At 31.9% G+C, this 20,989-nt stretch overlaps 1 protein-coding gene across 2 annotated transcripts; it reads left to right on the plus strand.

The window, feature by feature from the left end:
* The first annotated feature begins 1,098 nt into the window (after nt 1-1,098).
* On the plus strand, nt 1,099-19,028 carry LOC106770425 (glutathione reductase, cytosolic). 2 transcript variants are annotated; one of them, XM_014656244.2, is made up of 17 exons: nt 1,099-1,360; nt 1,505-1,670; nt 1,973-2,037; nt 4,005-4,074; nt 5,600-5,671; nt 5,985-6,188; nt 8,747-8,820; nt 8,898-8,981; nt 14,519-14,606; nt 14,705-14,786; nt 16,268-16,341; nt 16,899-17,006; nt 17,134-17,198; nt 17,323-17,436; nt 17,986-18,085; nt 18,334-18,387; nt 18,681-19,028. In XM_014656244.2, the coding sequence occupies exons 2-17, from the start codon at nt 1,524-1,526 to the stop codon at nt 18,774-18,776; spliced, it is 1,497 nt and encodes a 498-aa protein (XP_014511730.1). In that variant the 5' UTR covers nt 1,099-1,360; nt 1,505-1,523; the 3' UTR covers nt 18,777-19,028. The 2 variants fall into 2 exon arrangements, with proteins under 2 accessions (XP_014511730.1, XP_014511724.1); XM_014656238.2 differs by having other exon boundaries at nt 1,100-1,253.
* The last annotated feature ends 1,961 nt before the right edge of the window (nt 19,029-20,989 follow it).

Consider the following 20,989-nt stretch of genomic DNA (forward strand, 5'->3'; position numbering starts at 1 on the left):
ATTTATCATATTATATATTTTTTATTTTTTTAATATTATTATTCTTTTATTATAATTTTAATTGATTATAGTTTATACTTCACATAAAAAACAAGTTGTTAAACTTAATATTGACCTAAAAACTTAGGATGAAGAGGCTCAATTTATTCAAAATAATAAGTGGCAGAAGAGAATTTTATAATTAAATATTTACGTCCTATAATAAAAAATGCAGATAATATAAATGTACAGTATAATGGATTTCATTTTTTAATAAAAGCACAGCACGAGAGGAAGCCAACAAAGCACGACAATGAACGGCAGCAAACGAAACACGACAGCGACAGTATCCTAAACTTAATGACTTCTTTTCTTTGAATTTTTTCCTATTTCAAACTTGCAAAATAATTACAAAGTTACTATTCTAAACTATTAGAATTTCATCAAATTTACTTAAAAACTAATTTTTTTTTCGAGTTAATTTAAAAACCAAGCAAACTGGTACTAGATATATATTCTTTAAGTTTTTAAGTATAAATATAAACTAAAAGAATGATTACTAAAACTTACAAGTAAGACTTCTTTAAAATAATTATTATTATAAAAGGTATAACTTTAAAATAAATTAGATTCATTTATATGTTTCACAATGAATCTTATAATATCTTTTGAGCTAATGAAACTATTTTATTTAAAATTAGATGTGCCTATATTACATTTATTTAACTTTTGTAAAGATAGAAAAGGAAACGAATATTGATTATACTTTTTGCTTTGTGTAATTTTGATATTCTAATAAATGATTTTAAAAATATAAAAAAAATATATAATGATCTTAATGTGCTTATATTCGGTTTATTATATTTAAAATTAGATGTGCCTATATATGTGGTGTTGTTATATTAACATTCCTTTTTTATTCAAAATTTTAACTATATAATTATTCTAAAAGAATGATTTTACATTAATTAAATATTTATTTTAAGTAATAATATGAAAGAAAAACTTGGTACAGAACAAGTATTTGTCTGAACAAATGCAAGGGTTTCGTGTTAGATACGAAAATTAGATAAAAAAAGAGTTTGGTCTAATTTGTGTCGGCTCCTTAGACACGATTTATTACTGTATTTTCTCACATATCATATGCACATGCAAACGCAATCTTTCTTTGTTTCTCTTTAGTAAATATATATATATACACTCTCTGCATAATCGTGTTCTGATTGGTTTCTTTGTTAACAAACCTAGTTACTCTCCTATTGCGACGACCGCAGGTAATTTTCCATTTTATTTTCTCGGGGAAAGAATACAGAGGAAAGAAATCTGCAGTAATTCTTTTGTCATTCTTCTGTCAGTTCTTCCGTTGTGTGAAGTGGCGAATGTAATGATCTCCTTGTTTCTGTGTTAATTGTTCTGTTGTCAGTTTGTTGGATTTTACCTTATTTTTTCTCTTAACTAACAGTGTTTTTAGAGTTTGATTTCTGAACTGATTTGACATTTTGCTGTTGTGATGTTGTTGATACAGATTTAGTTCAACTTTTTCCATGGCTAGGAAGATGCTTATCGACGGTGAGGCTGAATCGGTTCCAGGTGTAGAACAAGGGACGCATTTTGACTTTGACTTGTTCATTATTGGGGCTGGAAGTGGTGGCGTTCGTGCTGCTAGATTTTCATCGAATTACGGAGCTAAGGTTTGTAACTATGTTGGTGCTTAACAGTTAGCTCATGAGTTATTGAAACTTTTCTTGATTGTTGCAGCATAGTTAGATTTTATAAATGTTTGAACAGCTTTTCAAGATCGTTTTCGAAGGCCTAATTTTCTAAAAGGACGATTTGTGTATATTTAAATGCCAAAATATTAAAATACAACTAGTACTGAAGGATTCACTTTTCTTATTAACTTAGTTAATCTTTCGTTTAGTGTTATTCTCTAATGTATATTGCTGGTTTATTTGTTGTCTTATGTATAATATTCTGCATTCTGTGTCTGAAGGTGGGGATTTGTGAGCTTCCGTTTCATACCATTAGCTCAGAAACAATTGGAGGAGTTGGTGGAACGTAAGTCTTAAATTTGATATTTCTTTCTTTTCTATAGATTATTTTCTTCAGTCATTTTTCTATCTTTCTTTTTACATGGTGGAGACACTCCTTGTTGATTACACTGTGGGTAAAAACAACTAGTGTATGCTTGAAGACAACTCTCCACTTCGATATGGGTTTCAAATTCTTCATACATTTTATGCTACTTTGTTTACCAACTTTCATGCGATTGGTATTAAGATAATGGCTGGGTCATTGTAGCTCTTATGAAATTGTTCTCAAGCATGTGAAATGCTTTGCTTGTGTTAGCAGCTGCTTGCAAGTTTGTTACAGTAATCAGATGCCTTAATTTTTCTATTTAACTAAATTCTAATTTGATGTGTCTCTGTCAAATCTTTACTTAATGCGTGTTGAATTGCCTTTTGCCAGATCAAACATTCACATTGCTCTTGTATATCTTCTTATTCTACACATTATAGCTTTTCAGGAGATTTCTCTCATTTTATTTTTTATTAAATGAAATTTTGTTCCCAGGTTTTCTAAACAAACTTGTGTGTTCTTACTTGTTCAGTTTTTCTCCTTGATTGGGAAGGTTGTATTATCATTTAAGTATGGTGCCATAGCAAAGTGGTCCATAGGCAATTTGTGAAGAGTGGACTGCTATGATGGCACCATAGCCGTGATGACATGTTTATAGGGTGGAAATTTGGCCTTCCAATCCACCATATTCTGCCATCTGTCAATGATAACACTGTACTATATAAATCGTAATATTGGCTCAGCTACATAAATTAGTAAGGGAAAACGCAAGGAATATCATTGTAGATCATCTTCCACAATTTGATCTATTTAGGGGGTATTTTCTTTCTTAACTTACAATTATATTGTTCCATGTAACAGCCTTCTCCAACTCTAGCTAAACCCAGTCCATCTTACTGTTGTAGTTCTATTTTACCCTTAATGCTCTCCACTCTCCAGACTGATGAAATTAATTTCAGGGAAATGTTAGATAATAAAACCATCACTGTACCTTGCAAGAGGGTGCTTACTAGATAATAAAAACATTCATGTACTTTCAACTTACAGGAAACCATTTATGGTGACTCAATTTCTATATAACAAAACTGATGTCAGTATTTCATTCGGTTCTTGTCATGATAGGGAGCCTTTTTTGTTTTTTTTTTTTTAATTTGGTTTAAGGGCTTATGTTAATCATTAGGATGTAAATTATGACTTGTGAATATATAAGGAGCAAGAATATTATGAACTCATTTTTACCACTTGCAAAATCGGTGGAAATTGGGAATGAAATTATGAAATAGTGGCACAGATGAGGAGAAATCTCCCTTGTGTGTCTTTGTATACACATAGGGTAGTTTATTTAAAATGTAAGATATGGGCTAAAACCCTAAATACAAGATGGGCTGAGCCCAATTAACATAAACACACAACTTAATATCTAACACTTCCCCTCAACTTTTGTATTCTTTCTGGGTGGTGTGCTTGTTTGTTTGCATTTTTATAACTTTCCTACTTTTTCTGAATATTTTAATATAATTATGATGTATTAGGAACAACCCAAGTCAAAAATTGATTGGAGATAGACCGTAAAAAGAATGTAAGCAGAGATAACTCCTATCTTACAAACTAGTTTTGTAGGATTAAGTTAGACATAAATTCACATCTAATATGATATTAGAGTCTATTGTAGATCCTTTAGAAAGGGTTATCCACTCACCAAGCCTAACAGTGTTGGGTGTGAGGAGGACAACCCTCACCTCACAGGGTGGTTGGGTGATGTTGAGTTGGGTTCAAATCAACATTCTAATATAGTGAACTTACTAAAAAAAAGATAATTGTGTAATAGAGGCACCTTTGCTCTAAATCCTGTATTTCATCCTTTCGCTCTCTCCCAAGGGCCAATGGTATTCCTTCAACTATTGTTTTTAATGAAAATGCTTATAATTTTTTATTTTATTTTGAAGGTGTGTTATTCGTGGTTGTGTTCCCAAAAAGATTTTGGTCTATGGAGCATCTTTTGGAGGTGAACTCGAGGTAAGGATTTGTTCTTAAAAATCAATTGCTATGAATCTGAACTGACTATTTGGTATATAACACGATTGTTGCAATTTTTTTGCTGTCTGTAGCCATAGCTTGAGCTCTACTTATACACTAGACCTTGCAACATCATTTGCTTTTTTACCTTTCCAAGACACTTTCCTCCAATTGAAACACAATATTTGGAAGTAGATTGTTTTTCCATATCTCTCAAAGGAATAATTCAATGCATGTTTGTTTAAGCTTAGGAAAAAGGGTTTTTCAGTTATTACATTGAAATTTGGTATCATAATTGGATAAATTTTGGCAAATCAGCAGAAATAAAAAAATCAGTTTTAGTGTTTTGTAGATGGCTTGAAATATTAGCTTTAAAAATAAGTCTATATCATAATTTCCTTTTCTTTTTCTTGCTGTATCTGTTTGTGAAACTGCAACAGTATGCACTCCTGCAATCATAATGTACCTTTTTTTACTTTTTTCATGCATACAAACACAGAGCCACCATTGTCAGCCGCTACCTGCCACTGTCTGTCTTACTTCTACCACTGGCAACTTTGAGGTGGCTTTTCCAATGAAGCTGAAGTATGTCCGCCTTGTCAAGTGTGACTCTTTTTAGCTGGTTCCAAAGGAAAAACTGCCTCACCTTTCTTCTCTTTTCTGTTTGGAAAGTGTGTTTGAGTTAGACATCTCTCAAAAGTTTAGTTTTTCACTGTTTCGGAAACATGGCTCATTCTGGCCCTCTTTTGTCCATTTCTGGAACTCCAACCATAACTTCAGAGAAACTAAATGGCAAAAGCTATCTCTCCTTGTCAGATTTTGTGGAACTATGGTTCCTTTGTCAGGATATCACAATCATTTAGAGGAAGATATAAATGAAGTGTCATCAGACAATTAACAGTAGTGGGAAAAAGCTTGATTTCCAACTCTGTGCTTTGTCGTAGCAATTTATGTTATGTGTCTTGCAGTACTTAGTCAGTAAGTGTTGGATTTATATGTAATCAGATCTGATGTTATGATAGGATATGGAGAGTATACGAAAGAAGAAAGAAGAATAATTAGCTTAGCTTTAATAACCTAACTGTTTATAACAGTTGGGGGGGGAAGAGGTTGTATAAATAGTTTGTTTGGTTAGTCGGGGTCGGGGGGAGTTTTTGAACTTTGATTGTTAACAGGCCCTTAGACCTGTGAAGGGGATTATGCCCCTGTATCTTTACTTTATAGACTATTCTTTGTGTGAATAATACACGATTTATCCCAATTCTTTCTGTTCTACTGGAGTGTGAGGGTGTTCTTAGATTAGGTTTCGTGTTCTGAAACCTATCATGTTATGTAGTTATATTAGGATTGGTTCAATTTTCATCAAATATGTGATGAAAAATAATATTATATTCATCAGATGGTGTATTGGTTATCCCTTTATGTTTTTTATTCATGCAGGTTCATAATTATTAAAATACTATTGGTGTTTCTTATATCATCATCTGTATACATTTTACTAAAATGTATGATTTGTCTCTGACAGGATGCTAGGAATTATGGGTGGGAATTGAGTGAGAAAGTTGACTTCAATTGGAAGAAGCTCTTGCAAAAGAAGGTATTTCAAGATTTTATTTTTATGTTTTATGATATAAAGTTCTGTTTTTTCATCTAGATTTTTAAAATCAAATTCATATATCTTCCTTAAAGATATAGTTTGGATTGCCTTTGATTTTATAGATGTTTTTGTTATAAACATTACATGCATGTCCTCCTACTAGTTTGCTTACATTAAAGCCGAAAACAGCTTATTTATTAGTTTGTAACCATGTTGAATGGTGTTTTTGTGATCCATGTAATGTACCTCACCTAGCAAGGTAAAACTTTGTTGTTGTTGGCTGTTCAATAACTTCGTTTTTGTCAAACGGCAGACAGATGAAATAAACAGATTAAATGGAATTTACAAGAGGCTGTTATCCAATGCGGGGGTTAAATTATTTGAAGGCGAGGGAAAGATAGTTGGTCCAAATGAGGTTGAGGTGACACAATTGGATGGCACAAAACTGTCCTATTCTGCTAAGCACATATTGATTGCAACTGGTAGCAGGGCTCAACGTCCAAATATTCCAGGACAGGTGAGTTTGCTTGTTTTGAAATATTATTGAAAAATGATCCTACTGATACGGTTGTTCCTTTTATGAGTAAATACTTTTAATGTATCTTAAGAATAAACAAGAAGATTACGGTAGGAAAGAGAGGAGAAATAGTGACTGAATTGTAAGATGTTAGTTCAAGTACTTGGATGTTATAGTTCAATCCAAGTAAACTAGCTTAACAAGACTTGTAACCATCGGTGTTGTTTTTGGTGGATGGTAAGAGAGCCAAAAATCCATCATACACGTATGGTGGGTGGCATGGTGACAATCGGTGGGCAAAAAGAGTATGTAATATATGTAAAAGTACTAAAATAAGTGTAGACATAAATAAAATCTAAAATCAGTAATGATAAATTAAAAAACTAAAAGTCAGCAGATACTAAAAAAATAGTTATAAATAGAACAACTAAAAAACATAAATGAAAAACTAAACAAATAATAAATGTATAAACTAAGGAACCTTAGACACCAATAACAATGGATTACATTCCTAGAAAACATGAGAAGTTTCATGAGTTCACAATAACCAACTCCTAACAAACTCATTCATGATTTTAAAACAAGAAAAACAAACATCATAAATACCTAACACACTCATCCAGGAGTTTAAAACAACAAAATGATAAAGACATAATGCAACCGCAAAAGAAAGTCTGTAATCCTCTCCGCGAACCCCCCAGCTTGGTACTCTTCTTTGTTTTGATTAAGTGAAAGCGTATCCTTTTCCTTCTCCCTCAGACTCTTCAAAAAGTTAAACATCATCTCTCCTTTGAATTATCATCCTCATCATTTTCTTGGACTATTAGCTTCTTTTTTGAAGATCCTGTCACTGCTTGTTTTTTTAGATGTTTGGGTAGCTGTAAGAGTAGCACTTCCACTTGTTGGCTCCTATTTTCTATCTTTTTGTTTTGTGCCTAGAATTTGATCTCATGGAGAAGAAACAAGCAGCAGGATACAATTGTTAGATCAAATGAAGTTGAATAATCGTTTCAACAGCTGCATGCAAAATTTCATGCCTTAGACAACTCCAACAATTGCAGATTCGACATATGAAAGGAATCTGATGCAACCTAATCCACAAATTTCACAAGAACAGATTGTCCACCGCAATAACAAATCTGTCATTAAAAATGCAAAGAAGTTGAAAATGAAGAAGGTTGAAGATGAAAGGTGTTACAATCAAGAATGATCAATGAGTCAACGAGGATCCAACACAAAGATCATGAATCGTTGATGAGAATCAATAGTTCCCTCTCATAAGCCTAAAAGAGTTCTACCCTCTCTTACGCAAAGCTTATTTCAGTCATGCAAAAGTTTATTTGTCTACAAGTAAGGGGCACCAATGTATTTGTAGAACCTTGGCCCTGATTAAGTCCTAGTTAGAGTTCAGCTTGTTTGGGCCTCTTCTAAACATACTTAAGCCCAATTAAAACCATCACTACATTTGTAATTTGAAATTTGCACAAAACATAGTTTGCCCATTGTCATGGCTTACTTGAGAGAGCACAAGACATTACTGGAAGCCACATCCATGTCTTTGCTCAATTAGCTGAAAGTCAGTAATGGAAATTGAGTTACTAATTTTGTCTCAAATTTCATGACAATACAGTTGGGGACGGATTTTCAGTCACTAATTCCACCTCCGACCTGTTGACACCTTATTTCCTTGATCTGGAAAGTTCTTTCTTATATACTCATTGTAGCTCTGTATCATAATCAAGCTTACTTGTGATAATCATACCACTCTTCACATTGATATACTCCACAACACATGAACTTTCACTGTGAGAGAAAAAGTGCTCTCAAGAGAAATCACCATGATTTTGTTAGCTCTATTTAGTAACATGCAATCATCTTCACTAAATCTCTCATGGGATCTTGTGTAGGTTGTATTTGTAAGAAGTTTGGTGCATATGACATATATGATCTAGCTTGGGGAGGAGTCTTAGAGAACTATATGTGTGGCCCATATACACAATTCCTGTACAAGCACTCTTATAAAACATACTCTAGGACTATATTTTCCACAATTTTCTAACAAACATGAGAATATTCTTTCCTGCCCGCATATTCCCAGAAATAAAAGACGGTGACAAGAAACAAATGGCCCCTAAATGATATTTTTGTTTATAAATCACATCCGTAGTGATTGGTTTTTCTGTTATCTCTATTACAGCCTGTTGTTATTGCCTAATGCTGTTTGTTTTTGGTCACAACTTGGTCGATGGTTGAATCAGTCTATATAATAAGTTAACAAGGTTATCATTAAATATTGTCAGCCATGTCTCTCCCGCCAAAAAAATTCCCCCTTTTCACCAAATTTACCTCTGTACTTTCCTTCGAATGACCAACTAGAGGGAAAACATTGGCCGGAAAGTTGTATTTTTAAACTTTTGGTTGATGAATTTTAAGTTCCACTATCCCTCACTCTGAGAAATGCTTCTTATACATTATTGACATTCACATTCTTAATTAAAATGTAGCTATTTAAAATTTTAGGATGTTTGTAATGCAAGTATTGATATCTTATTGTGCAGGAGTTGGGTATAACATCTGACGAGGCACTAAGTTTAGAGGATCTTCCTAAAAGAGCTGTGGTTCTTGGAGGAGGGTGTGTCTTCATCTTTTTTGTATTATTAGTTTAACTACTTAGTATCTCAGGTGGTTACTTTATGTTCCATTTTTCAGTTATATTGCAGTGGAATTTGCATCTATATGGCGTGGGATGGGCTCTGAAGTTGATTTAGTTTTCAGAAAGGAACTTCTGCTAAGGTTTGACTTTGATATACTTCTTTCGTGTATAAGTTATTAGTAGTCATAATGGAGCCTTTTGGATATGTGTATTTTCCCCTTGTTTGCTTTTAAGTTTTAACATTAGCAAATCAATGTAGACATATTTAACTGGTATGGAATTTTTTTTTCCTTAACCTCCACATTATTTGAAACATTTTGTTTAAGTGTTGTCTTTACTTAATATTGGTAATTCAGATGTTGAAAGAATTAGTGCATTAATAGGTCATGAAGGATGGTACTACTTTGCTACCATGTTGAGAACTACCTTGTTGAGAAGAGAGAAAATGAGAAGGAATACAATGAACTTTGTGTGTACATGACGAGATTATTCTTATTTTTTTAATGAAGTGATACAATCATAGGAAATTATTCAATATAATAAAAAGCTATGTATGAGGTTAATCTTCCTTGTGTGTAAAACACACATAGGGTAATATATTTACAATGAAGAATTATACAAGTATATATGACAACTAAACATAAATATGTTAAATAGAAGATATTGTTAAAAACAATATCAACAATTTCTACCAATATCAAACAATATCAAAAGTCTACATTTCCTTAATTAACATAAAACATAATATATCTAACATTTACGTTTCCCTAATTAACATAAAACTCAATATATCTAGCATTCTTCTTCAAGCTGGTGCATATAAATTGTATGTACCAAGCTTGTTACAAATATAACCAATTCTTGGTCCCCTTAAAAACTTAGTGTGTTACAAATATAACCAATTCTTGGTCCCCTTAAAAACTTAGCGAAAATATCTGCTAATTGATCGTTTGAGTTAAAGAACTTAATCTTGATGTCTCTAAATACAATCTTTTCTCGAAAGAAATGATGGTCAAACTCAATGTGTTTGGTCCTTTCATGAAAGACGAGATTAGAACTTATGTGAAGAACCTCCTCGCATATGTGTTGACCAAGTCCTTAATGAGACCTCGGAAAGAGTTTATTTGTTCTAAGCTTAGTAAATACAATCTAAATGCTCTAGCTTGAGAGGGAGTGTTGAAATAGTTTGAAAAGCCATGTAATCATTAAGTCTACGGGAGGAGGTTGAGTGCTAGATAAGGTTGGTTTTTTAGGACTAAGAAACCTAGCACAGTAACGTACTTGAAGCAAAAATACTTTTGTATTCTTCCTTATGAAATAATGAGAAACCATACAATATTTAAAACTTAAAAAAGTAACCACCCACTAACATTTTTATCCTAATTTAATCCACTACTCTAACCCATAATTCAAAATTTAACTAACTCCTAAAAATAAGGAACAAACTTTGACTCAATTAAAAATAAAATATTCCTAAAGCATTTTCCTAACACTCCTCCTTGTTTTAGGAACTGCAAAAGTCCATGAAAGGTCAATCTGGTTTTAGTAAAAAATCTCTTAATCCTGAACTGTGAATTCCAACATAACTCTTTTTGACAGATTCACCGCTGATTTTATTAGCACCGTAAGGCTCCTTTTCTTCTTTGTCTTTATAGTCAAGAAGGTCATCCTCGTACACCTCGTTCCAATAATGTACTAAATTGTTTCCTTGTTTGTCCATGGTTACCTATGATACAATCATAGCCCTAACATTGTAGCTAGAAGGGGCAACAAATACATTACTTTGAAGGGACATGTCCTTAACCCTATCGACATTTCTAATGAAAGAGTTTGTTTTGTCTCCATGGCAAACGACAATCACATTGAAAAGGATCAACATTAATGTTGCAGCCATTGCTGCAAAATAAAAGAAACTCTTTACACCCAAAATATGATGAGGATGACTTAGCTTCTTGTGCCAGATTTCTGTCTAATAATAGTTTGCTCCTCCTCCAATGGTTTTAGAGCAAAGCTTTTACCTTTCATTTTCACCTTGAACATATCTTGACCAGCTGCATCTTTAATCAAGCAATTTTTGTCTTCAAAAATAACTATAAATCCTCTTTCAATAAGTTGACCAACACTTAACAAATTTTGGTCAATTTCAAGAACGAAAAGAACATCGGGAATCAACTTTGTGCCTGCACACCTTATAATTGCAATTGTCCCTTTACCTTTGACTGAGATATCTCAGTTTCCTGTTCTAACTTTGGTGACATCAGTTTGCCTCATATCTCTAAAGAGTGCCTTGTCAAAAGTCATGTGGTTAGTACAACCACTATCAATTAGCCAATATTCACTTGAAGGCATGGGTTGAAAAGCAGGTTGCAACAAAAAGTTGATCTTCCTCTTCTTCATTTGCAATTTGAGCATCTTCTTCCTATTTTTTGCATATGTCAGCTTCATGCCCAAGTCCAAGTTGATTGCACTTGGTGTATTTAGCGTCAGGCCTTCTCCAACACTTGAATGGAGGATGACCCATTTTATTGCAATGTTGACATGAAGGGTAGGATCCCTTCTTGAATCCTGATTTGTTGTTTCTTGAAGATTCTCCAGTAGGATTTTTATAAAATTTTTTCTTCTTGTTGTTCCATGCATTGTCATGATGTTTGGCTTGCAAGGCTCCTTCAATGGCACCTTCTTGCCTCATGGCTCTTCTTTGCTCCTGTGCCTACAAAGCATTGAGAAGCTCTGCAAGACTGATCTTGGAAAAATCTTTAGTGTTTTCTAATGTGGTTATGGTAGCTTCAAACCTTTCGGTAATCAAAATTTTTTCAACAATACGAGAGTCCTTAAATTCAGAACCAAGCAATCTTACTCTATTTGCTATGTTTAGAAGCCTCAGAGTACTCCTTGATAGTTTCAGATTCCTTCATCTTTTGCAATTCAAAGTCTCTAATGAGATTCAACACCTTTATGCCTTTAATTCGATCATCTCCATCATATTCTTCTTTGAGATAATCCCATATGGCTTTGGATGACTTTAGAGACATGATTCTAGTGAAAATGGTTGGTGAAACTGCAGCAAAGAGGCACTGCCTTTGCCTTAGCTTTTCTGGTTTTTCTGTCCTTGTGATTCTTGATTTGGGCCATTGTTGGATTGTGAGGTAAAACACGAATTTCATAATCCTCTTCAACCGCCTCCCATAGATCCAGAGCTTCTAGGTAGACTTCCATCCATACTGCCCAAATTTGATAATTTTCACCATCAAAGACTGATGGTGCTATTGTTGAAAAATTTGAATCTCCTTCCATGCTTTTAGATTTTTCTCTCACAGGTCCCTCAAGATAAAAAGCTCTGATACCGATTGTTGGTTTTTTAGGACTAAGAAACCTAGCACAGTAACGTACTTAAAGCAAAAATACTTTTGTATTCTTCCTTATGAAATGAGAAACCGTACAATATTTAAAACTTAAAAAAGTAACCACCACTGACATTTTTATCCTAATTTAATCCACTACTCTAACCCATAATTCAAAAATTAACTAACTCCTAAAAATAAGAAATAAACTTTGACTCAATTAAAATTAAAAATAAAATATTCCTAAAGTATTTTTCCAACAGATAACCTCTTCCCTAGTTCTTTGTCCAAGTAGCTTAGGACAAAGTTTTTTTCCTTTTAGTCTTCCTATTGTATTATCAACCTTCGTATATAAAAATACAGAACTATAAGAGGAGTTCATGAAGGCCCCTAGAAATATATTTCTATGATTTAATCTCAAGTCTATTGTACGAGTGTTTGTATGATTCACGAAGACTCTTCTTTTCTTGAACAACTGTCTTATGGTTATTGTCATCATTTGTCTTATATAGGCTTTAGACAAAGTATATGTAGCAGAGACCATCCTTCATCTCTGAAACAGATTTAGTGATCTTCATATCTTAGCTTTGATCCTTACTCAATATTCAGTTAATTTTAGCAATGGTCTCAGATGAAATTAAAATGTTTCCAGTAATAGAGCGTTGGATGCTAGATAAGATTGTCGACAAAAGATTTCTATAGATTGTAAAGACACTAGATGGTGTGTTGTTCTTGTCTATAGAAGTTCATGTTACCTTAAGTTGTTTTAATTCCAATGTGCATTTTTTTTACTTGATATCTTATTTAATCTTTTAATACCTCAAAACTTAATCTTATTTGTTATCATGAAAACATAGTGTAAAAGATGTCCAGTATACTTAAACTGTCCAAGAGATTCGACTGTGCGGTTCTCAACATAATTTGAGTTCTGAGTTTTGATGTACAAAGACTGAACTATCCCTAACTTTCAATTTTTGTCGAGTTGAAAAATGTGAAAAATCCTAGTCAGGCAATCGTTGTGATTTGTGATGAAAAAAAGGAATATTGCATTCTTGAGAATGCTAAACTCTCAGCATGAATCTTAGACCCCCCATATCAACATGGTGGAAGTAGTAAGATATGAAGATACATTGATGAGATCGGAATATGTTTTGGTTGTTGGGATAGCAGATGAATTTGAAGGAGAAAATAGAAAGAGAAGAGATAGGGTTGTGTTTGATATTGCTTTTGTTTTTCAGGATGTAAAAACTGTTTGATAAAACAATTTTTAGAGTAGAACCAGGATATGTATACGTATAAGAAAGAACGAGTGATAGAAAATTGAAAGTAGAAAATCAGGGCAAGTTAGAGATGTTCTGATACTTTGGTTTTAAAAATTAAAGAGATATTAATATTGAAAACAATTTTCCAAAACTACTCTTATAAAAAAGTGTTTTTATTTTCTGATTTTGAAAATAGGAAACATACAGGTATGCTGTTTTCTTAGAACTGGTTTCCGTGATAGAAATTTAACTTAGGTCTTGTTAGAATAATTACATCCATGTATAATCATTAAGCCCACTTAAGGTGTAGTGTGCTAGTCTTTATGAGTTGTATCTATAGTAGTACTTAGTTTTACATATAGGTGTTTAGGACAGTCTCTTAATCTTCCATGTACATTTTTATCAGTACTTTATTATAAATAGAAGATAGTGAGAGGAATCAATTAAGTCCTCTAGAAATATATTTTACAGTTTCAATCTCAAGTGGTTGTTAATATTACATAGGTTTCATCTCCTATCATACACATTATATCCTCTCATAGAGTGAAGCACTTTAAGGTAGCATGGATTTCTCCACCTGTTGGTGAATCAGTTTGTCTTTTATTTCTTGGATCCTGAATATGGTACCCATCACAGAAATTGTTGGCAAAAGATCCAAAAAATCCACGCTAGCCCCTCTTAATACTTAGGATTTAATGATTTATTTCTTAAACATTGTTTTTGTTGAATATAGTGAAAAATATATATGGAATTAATCTCCCTTGTGTTTAGCATACACATAGGGTAGTTTATTTATAATGTAAGATAAGGGTTAAACCCTAAATACAGAATGGGCTGAGCCCAATTAACATAAACACAACTTAACATCTAACAGTTTCTTTCAGCATTGGAAGCACTAGTTTATTTGTTTCATGTATGTGTGGTAGTGGTTTCTAGAAGTGTTAAAGGCTGGTCAATTATAGAATATTTGCTATACCATTCGCAATTAATAGGTTGCATTTTTCCTTAGTTTTTGTTAGTATCAATTTTTCTTTCTGTACTATACATTACTCCTGCTGAATTATACTGTTGCAGAGGTTTTGATGATGAAATGAGAGCTGTAGTAGCAAGAAATCTTGAAGGCAGGGGAATTAATTTGCACCCAAGGACCAATTTGACACAGGTATTTCCTGTTGGGGTTTGTAACTCACATTTGTAGAACTTCTTTTTCATTTTTATTAGCTGGGGGCTTAGCTAATTGAACAAATTTTGGTTTTTTAGTTGATCAAAACAGAAAATGGCATTAAAGTTATTACAGATCATGGCGAGGAGCTGATTGCAGATGTTGTACTATTTGCCACTGGTAAGGATACTACTGAGAAGAAATATCTCAATGTTGTGTATCTTAGACACACATGAATGCTATTTATAACGGGGTTAACTAAGTCTTTTGAAACTGGCTTATATTGAAATTTGTATCTCCAAAACTTTTAAAATTTAATAAGTATGATAATTTGGTTCTGGTAGTAACTTTATTTTTCTTGAATTAGGAGTGTTGAAATGTAATCATCCTACTCAGATAATTGCATATATGCTAGCAAGTGACACTATCAAAATTAGCGTGTCAACACTATTAATTTGAAATCAGATTAACTTATCTGGATAAAATTAGCATTATTAAGTGTTACGTCTTGAAGACATTTGGAGGTACTGATTTTTGAAGCTATTAGAAACTTATTTAACCCTTTTATAATATGTAGTAAGGGAGCACATATGTCATGTTTCACGTTGGAAAGTCATCTTAATTGTGACCTCTTTGGAGATTGCTTTAATTGGAGCCACAACACCTAGAATTCAACATAAATTAATAATAATATGCTGAAAACTCAAATACAAGATCATGAAGATTAACTATGTTAGTACTTCGCTGAAGCTGCAACTCAAGCATTAAAGAAACAGAACTAAGTAATTATTTAATAGGAAGTAGACAACACAAGAATTTCAGTAAAAAAAATTACGACTGGACAACCCATCAATATGTCTTCAAATTTAAATCACTATGATAGTTTTAATGGTCCATAAAAGCATTGGCCAACAGAAAGAAATCCAACCTGTTCTTGACTTGTCATGTTGATACACACACCTACATATATATGTGTGTGTGTACTCATACACATATATTTAGCACACAGACTTCTAAAATATTAGTGTTTTAAGAGGATGATAGTTAACACATCCCCTGGTATTATATATTAAATTACACAATTTAAGAGTAAGTCTCTCAAATAGACGTCTCAAAATTTTCTCTTCTCTCACTTGGATATGTATTTGATTCATTATTTTTGCAACTAGCTAAATTTGTTTTATTTCAACCATCTCAAGCTCCTCTTTATCTTTATTATTATACTTGATATTCTTTTCTTAGCTGTTTATCTTTTTCAATCTACCCTCATTATCTTTTATCTTAACTGTTTATGTTTGTCTTAAAAGTTGTCAATATTTAAAATAACCTTGTATCATAATTTAAATTATTCATAGTAAATCCAAAATTTTATATATTTTGTTAGATGTAACGGGCTTAGGCCATCTCTTTATATTTTTCTATTTATAAATGCATAACCCTATGTGCTCAATACACATTAGGTATTCATCCTATGTTTCTCTTTCTTTTATTTCAACATAGTTAAAAAATATATTTATCATGAATTTTAATTTTAACATTATTCAAAGTGTATTTATTTGTTTTGAATATTAACATAATATTAAAAAAAATATTGCACAGAGTATCTCGTGGAATAATTGCTTGAAAATATATTCTTCTCAACTATTTTTCTGTTGCTGCAGGGAGGGCTCCTAATTCTAAGAGGTTGAATTTAGAAGCTGTAGGTGTTGAGGTTGACAAAGCTGGAGCAATAAAGGTTTACATAACTCTCCTTTAATCAGCTGATTCCTTGAAGTCTAGCAAGAACAAGTTGTTCTCATTTTGAGATCTGTATTATATAGGTGGATCCATTGTGATTCTATAGTAGTTAATATTGGTCTCTGGTTATATAGATACAAACATAAGACTTTTTCTACTTGAATACCAATCTGCAAATGCCATAATGTAGTTAGTTCTGACTGGTGTGCCGAGTCATTAATTAGAGAACTCGAATAAATTCTAAACTATAAAGGAATTTGTATAACTAATCCCTTCCAAGTAGAAGTTAAAGCTGTAGTATGTTTACATGCCTTTGAATAAGTGAAGGAAACTACTATTTTACAGTTAAAATCTTTGTTTATCGAAGCATTCTCTTATCAGTTAATTCGTGAGTAGAAATATAGATGTCTAAGTAAATTGGTATTTAAGGTTATAGATATCATCTTAAAACGCTTTTGTTGATGACTGGATATTGGATTGAACAATTGTTTTAAGAGCTAGAGAATGATTATGACTCTCATAGTTCTAAATGTTCTGCGTTCCTTTGTGGTTTAGGTGGATGAGTATTCGCGCACAAGCATACCTAGTATATGGGCTGTGGGTGACGTCACAAACAGAATGAATCTTACACCGGTGGCCTTGATGGAGGCATCATGCTTTGCAGTAAGTATTTAGATAGTTTGTGGATAAGCATACGTATTTATCATCTGGTCTGAGTTGGTGCAGTCAGCTGTTGGTTGGTCTGAAGGTGCTCTTATTTATTGTTGTCTAACATGAATTTGTTTTGCAGAAAACAGTATTTAATGGGCAAACAAGCAAGCCAGACTACAGTAATATTGCATGTGCAGTGTTTAGGTGTAGTTTCTTTTGCATTTTAAAACTGAGTGGTTAACTATTTTGAATGTTAACTTATGATGGTATATCCCCTTCCCAATTGTATCTCTAACCATTTTGTTTCTTTCTTTTCATGGTTCTGCAGCATTCCACCACTTTCTGTAGTAGGTCTCAGTGAGGAGCAGGCAATAGAGCAAACCAAAGGTGATCTGTTGATTTTTACATCAACCTTCAATCCTATGAAAAACACCATCTCTGGGTAAGTGTAGGGACCTGAATTTTCACCCACTTTATTTCAAGCCAATGACTTGCAGAATTCATGACAACTTGGATCAGAACAAAGTTTCTGTAGAAAATATTGTTTATTACGCATATTTTAAATCCTTTCAGCATTTGTTTTATTTATTTACTCCATTGCAAATCAATGTTTTGGATTCTAAGAATAAAAGACGTTACTGTTAATCTGGATATATGTTAGCCTCCATTATAATGACTACTAACTCAAGTATTAGTGAGACCTAGTATTAGTTATGTGTGTTGCACCATAACTTTCTTATCTAGATTATTTGCTCATATTTTGTTAAACTCTAGGAAAGATAAAAACATTGAGCTGAAAACGTAAGTTTTTTGAGATAGTATGTGCTTTATTTATATTGAGAAAAAGGAACCAATATAATAAATAGAGGAGGTTTGATGTCTTCTTATGTGGGAATAAATAAAATCCTTCCTAATAATACATATATAATCTAGATTTTATTATATATGATCAATTCCTTATTTCTATATAATTATAACACTTTTCAAATAGGCGACAAGAAAAAACTGTCATGAAGCTTGTTGTTGATGCCGAGACAGATAAGGTTCTTGGAGCCTCGATGTGTGGACCTGATGCACCTGAAATTATACAGGTATCCTAATGGTTTCACTCCGGTACTCAGATATAAAATTGCAAGTTTAGCGTATTTGTTTTCATCATGTTGTCTGATGTTTAGAAACAAACCTTTATACTTTTTCCTTTTAGTGCACCATTGTTGCAGCAGTATCTGAAAAGTATTTCATTTTAAAAATCTAAGAGATCCTCTCAAGAGTGGTATCAATTTTCCAATTTCATGATACATGTCATTAAAAATTTGGTTTAATAATATTGGTTATACAGGGTATTGCTATTGCATTGAAGTGTGGAGCTACCAAGGCACAGTTTGATAGCACGGTAAGATCACAGTTTTTCTTATTGTGTTTTCCTCTCCTGCCTTCGGAGGGCAGTGGTCGGTTATTTTTACTGGATGGGAAATGATTCAATGACATCTGGAATGAGCTCATATTCAAAGATGAGCTCAACAATGACAACATTTTGGTGGTTATAATGGTTATTTAGAAATTATAATGTTAGATAACTGCAAATAGCAGTAGACAGAGTTTTGTAAGATGTTTTCTCGTTCTGTCTTATTGATTATGTTTATACTGTTATAGTTTCTGATTGCTTCAGCTGACTGTTTAATCTAGGTGGGAATACACCCATCGGCTGCAGAAGAATTTGTAACCATGCGGACAGTGACACGGCGCGTTACTGGAAGTGGCAAACCCAAGACCAATTTGTAGGATGTTTTAATGAAAATAATTTCTGTTTGCTGGGTAGTGTAAAGCTGCAAATTACTTCCTTTGGTGACCTTTCAATAAAATGGGCTTTTTATTTATCAAATATCATTCTATTTCACATTCCGTAGTGGAAACAGTTTGCTTCATTATGTAAGAATGTTATATAAATTAGGACGTGTTTGATGCAGTGAATGACAGATATATTTAGAGTTGAATATATATTTATTCCCTTGAATTTGAGTTAATTTTGTTTTACTTTTAAATTTGATATCGATCTGTTTAGCATTGCAATATGAAATATAGGTCTTCTTTCACTCTCATGATCCCAATGTTTTTATACGTATATGTTGCTAAACTAATTACTTCGAAAGAAAAATAAATGTGATTGTCATCAGAAAGAAAAATTTAATTGAGGTAGGATGCATATTTCACTGTTTTTTCAATGGAGATTAGAATTATTTTTCAAATTATAATCACTAAAATATAGAGATTAATTCAAAAATGGAGAAACTAAAAGTATATTTAAATTAAATATGTATTGGTAGTATATTTTAAATTGGGACTGTATAACATGAAATAATATTTTAAATTTACTTTATTGACAACTATTTTTTCAATTCATCTTAGTTTTCACAATGATTTTTATAATTTTAGTTTTTAAAATTAATTTTGAATTGTTATTTTTTATTCACCTACCAATCATTTTAGTTATATTATACTGTTATTTTCAGAAAATAAATCTGGTGAAAATCAAAATAAAAAAACAAAGTATTACTTTGATGTAAATAAAATACACTCATTACGTTAATTAATATGAATGTTTACAAAATAGTATAATATAAAAAAAGTATATTCAACCAATACCGATATCTATATTTAGGTATGTTATTTAAACAATAAAATAAGTATCGCATTAAGATAATCGTTAACTTAAACAGTATTATAAAATTATAGTTTTGGAGGAAATTTAACTTTTAAGTATTTTTAATGAGAAAATTGTTAAAAAAATAATATTTTTTTCTGAGCAAAATCAGTTTATATATAAGTTTAAAAGTTAAATTTGAGTAAGAAATAACTTCTACAAATTAGTTCGTGAGCTAAGCTTAACGTGTATAGAAAGGTTAATTTCATTTTCCCCCTTTTTCTTTTTCTCTCTAAAGAGACACAATAAGACGTTTATCCGTATATTATAGTATCAACAAACTATGTAGTGAGAAGTTCAAAATAAGAAAGTTTTATCTTATGTCATATTTAATGAGGCTGAAAGACGAGAAACAAACAAAATATATATATATATATATATATATATATATATATATATATATATATATATATATATAACAAACTTTACTATTCAGAAAATATTAAAATGTAAACTAAGCAGTTCAAAGATAAAATAAATTAAATGAACATTAAAATCTAGAAGTCAGCATTTAAAAAACACTAAAAATGGTTAAAATACAATTGATAAGGTGAAACAAGTTTTTAGCCAATAAAAAAGTGTATAAGGTTTTTTTTTTCTTTGAGTAAAAGCGATTTGAGTAGATATTTAATCTAATTTTTCAGCTTACCCAAATTGGGTTAGTTTTATTATTTTTATCCAGCAATCTAATTCTAGCCAATTATAATTAGATTGGATTAATTTAGGTTGGATCATGAAAACTTAAAAAAGTAGGAAAATTTACTTTAAAATAAAAAAATAAATTACGTTAATATATCTTGAAATTTATATACCTACACCTGCTGTTTTTTTTATTGTTAAATGGCTTCTCTTAGAGTGTAACTGTACATTTTTACAAAAGGAGCCTTCTCCACCCCATTTGTTTTCTTCTTGCACCTCCAAATTTTCTTTAGCTTCTCATTTTCCCTGTAAGAGTGTAGAGTCACCAAATTTCAGAATCCAAACATAATTGGAAAAGAGGGTGTGCGTTTTCTAGCGTGATGGTTTTGAGGTGGTTGAGTTAAAGCCATATAAGAATTGGATTATGAAATCTATTTAAGGGTTGTGTATCAAATTTTGAAATTTGGTTTTGTTTTCTGGATTTAAGAGTCAAAACTGAATCATAGATTAATATGGGTCTTCATGAATCAAAGTATATACGCATCTTTTATTATATATTAATTTCTTGTTTATACTCTTAATATTTGTTTTTGAAATAAGAATGTGGATACTGGATTCGTTAGGTTTTGAAAAGAATCTAATGAACTCTAGGCTT

The sequence above is a fragment of the Vigna radiata genome, chromosome 1 (assembly GCF_000741045.1).
Source record: "Vigna radiata var. radiata cultivar VC1973A chromosome 1, Vradiata_ver6, whole genome shotgun sequence".
NCBI lineage: Eukaryota > Viridiplantae > Streptophyta > Magnoliopsida > Fabales > Fabaceae > Vigna > Vigna radiata.

Coding starts and splice junctions, on each gene's coding strand:
- LOC106770425 (XM_014656244.2), top strand. CDS start 1,524: ATGGCTAGGAAGATGCTTATCGACGGTGAGGCTGAATCGGTTCCAGGT. Junction 1,671..1,972: donor CATCGAATTACGGAGCTAAG/GTTTGTAACTAT, acceptor CTGTGTCTGAAG/GTGGGGATTTGTGAGCTTCC. Junction 17,437..17,985: donor ATGAAAAACACCATCTCTGG/GTAAGTGTAGGG, acceptor CTTTTCAAATAG/GCGACAAGAAAAAACTGTCA.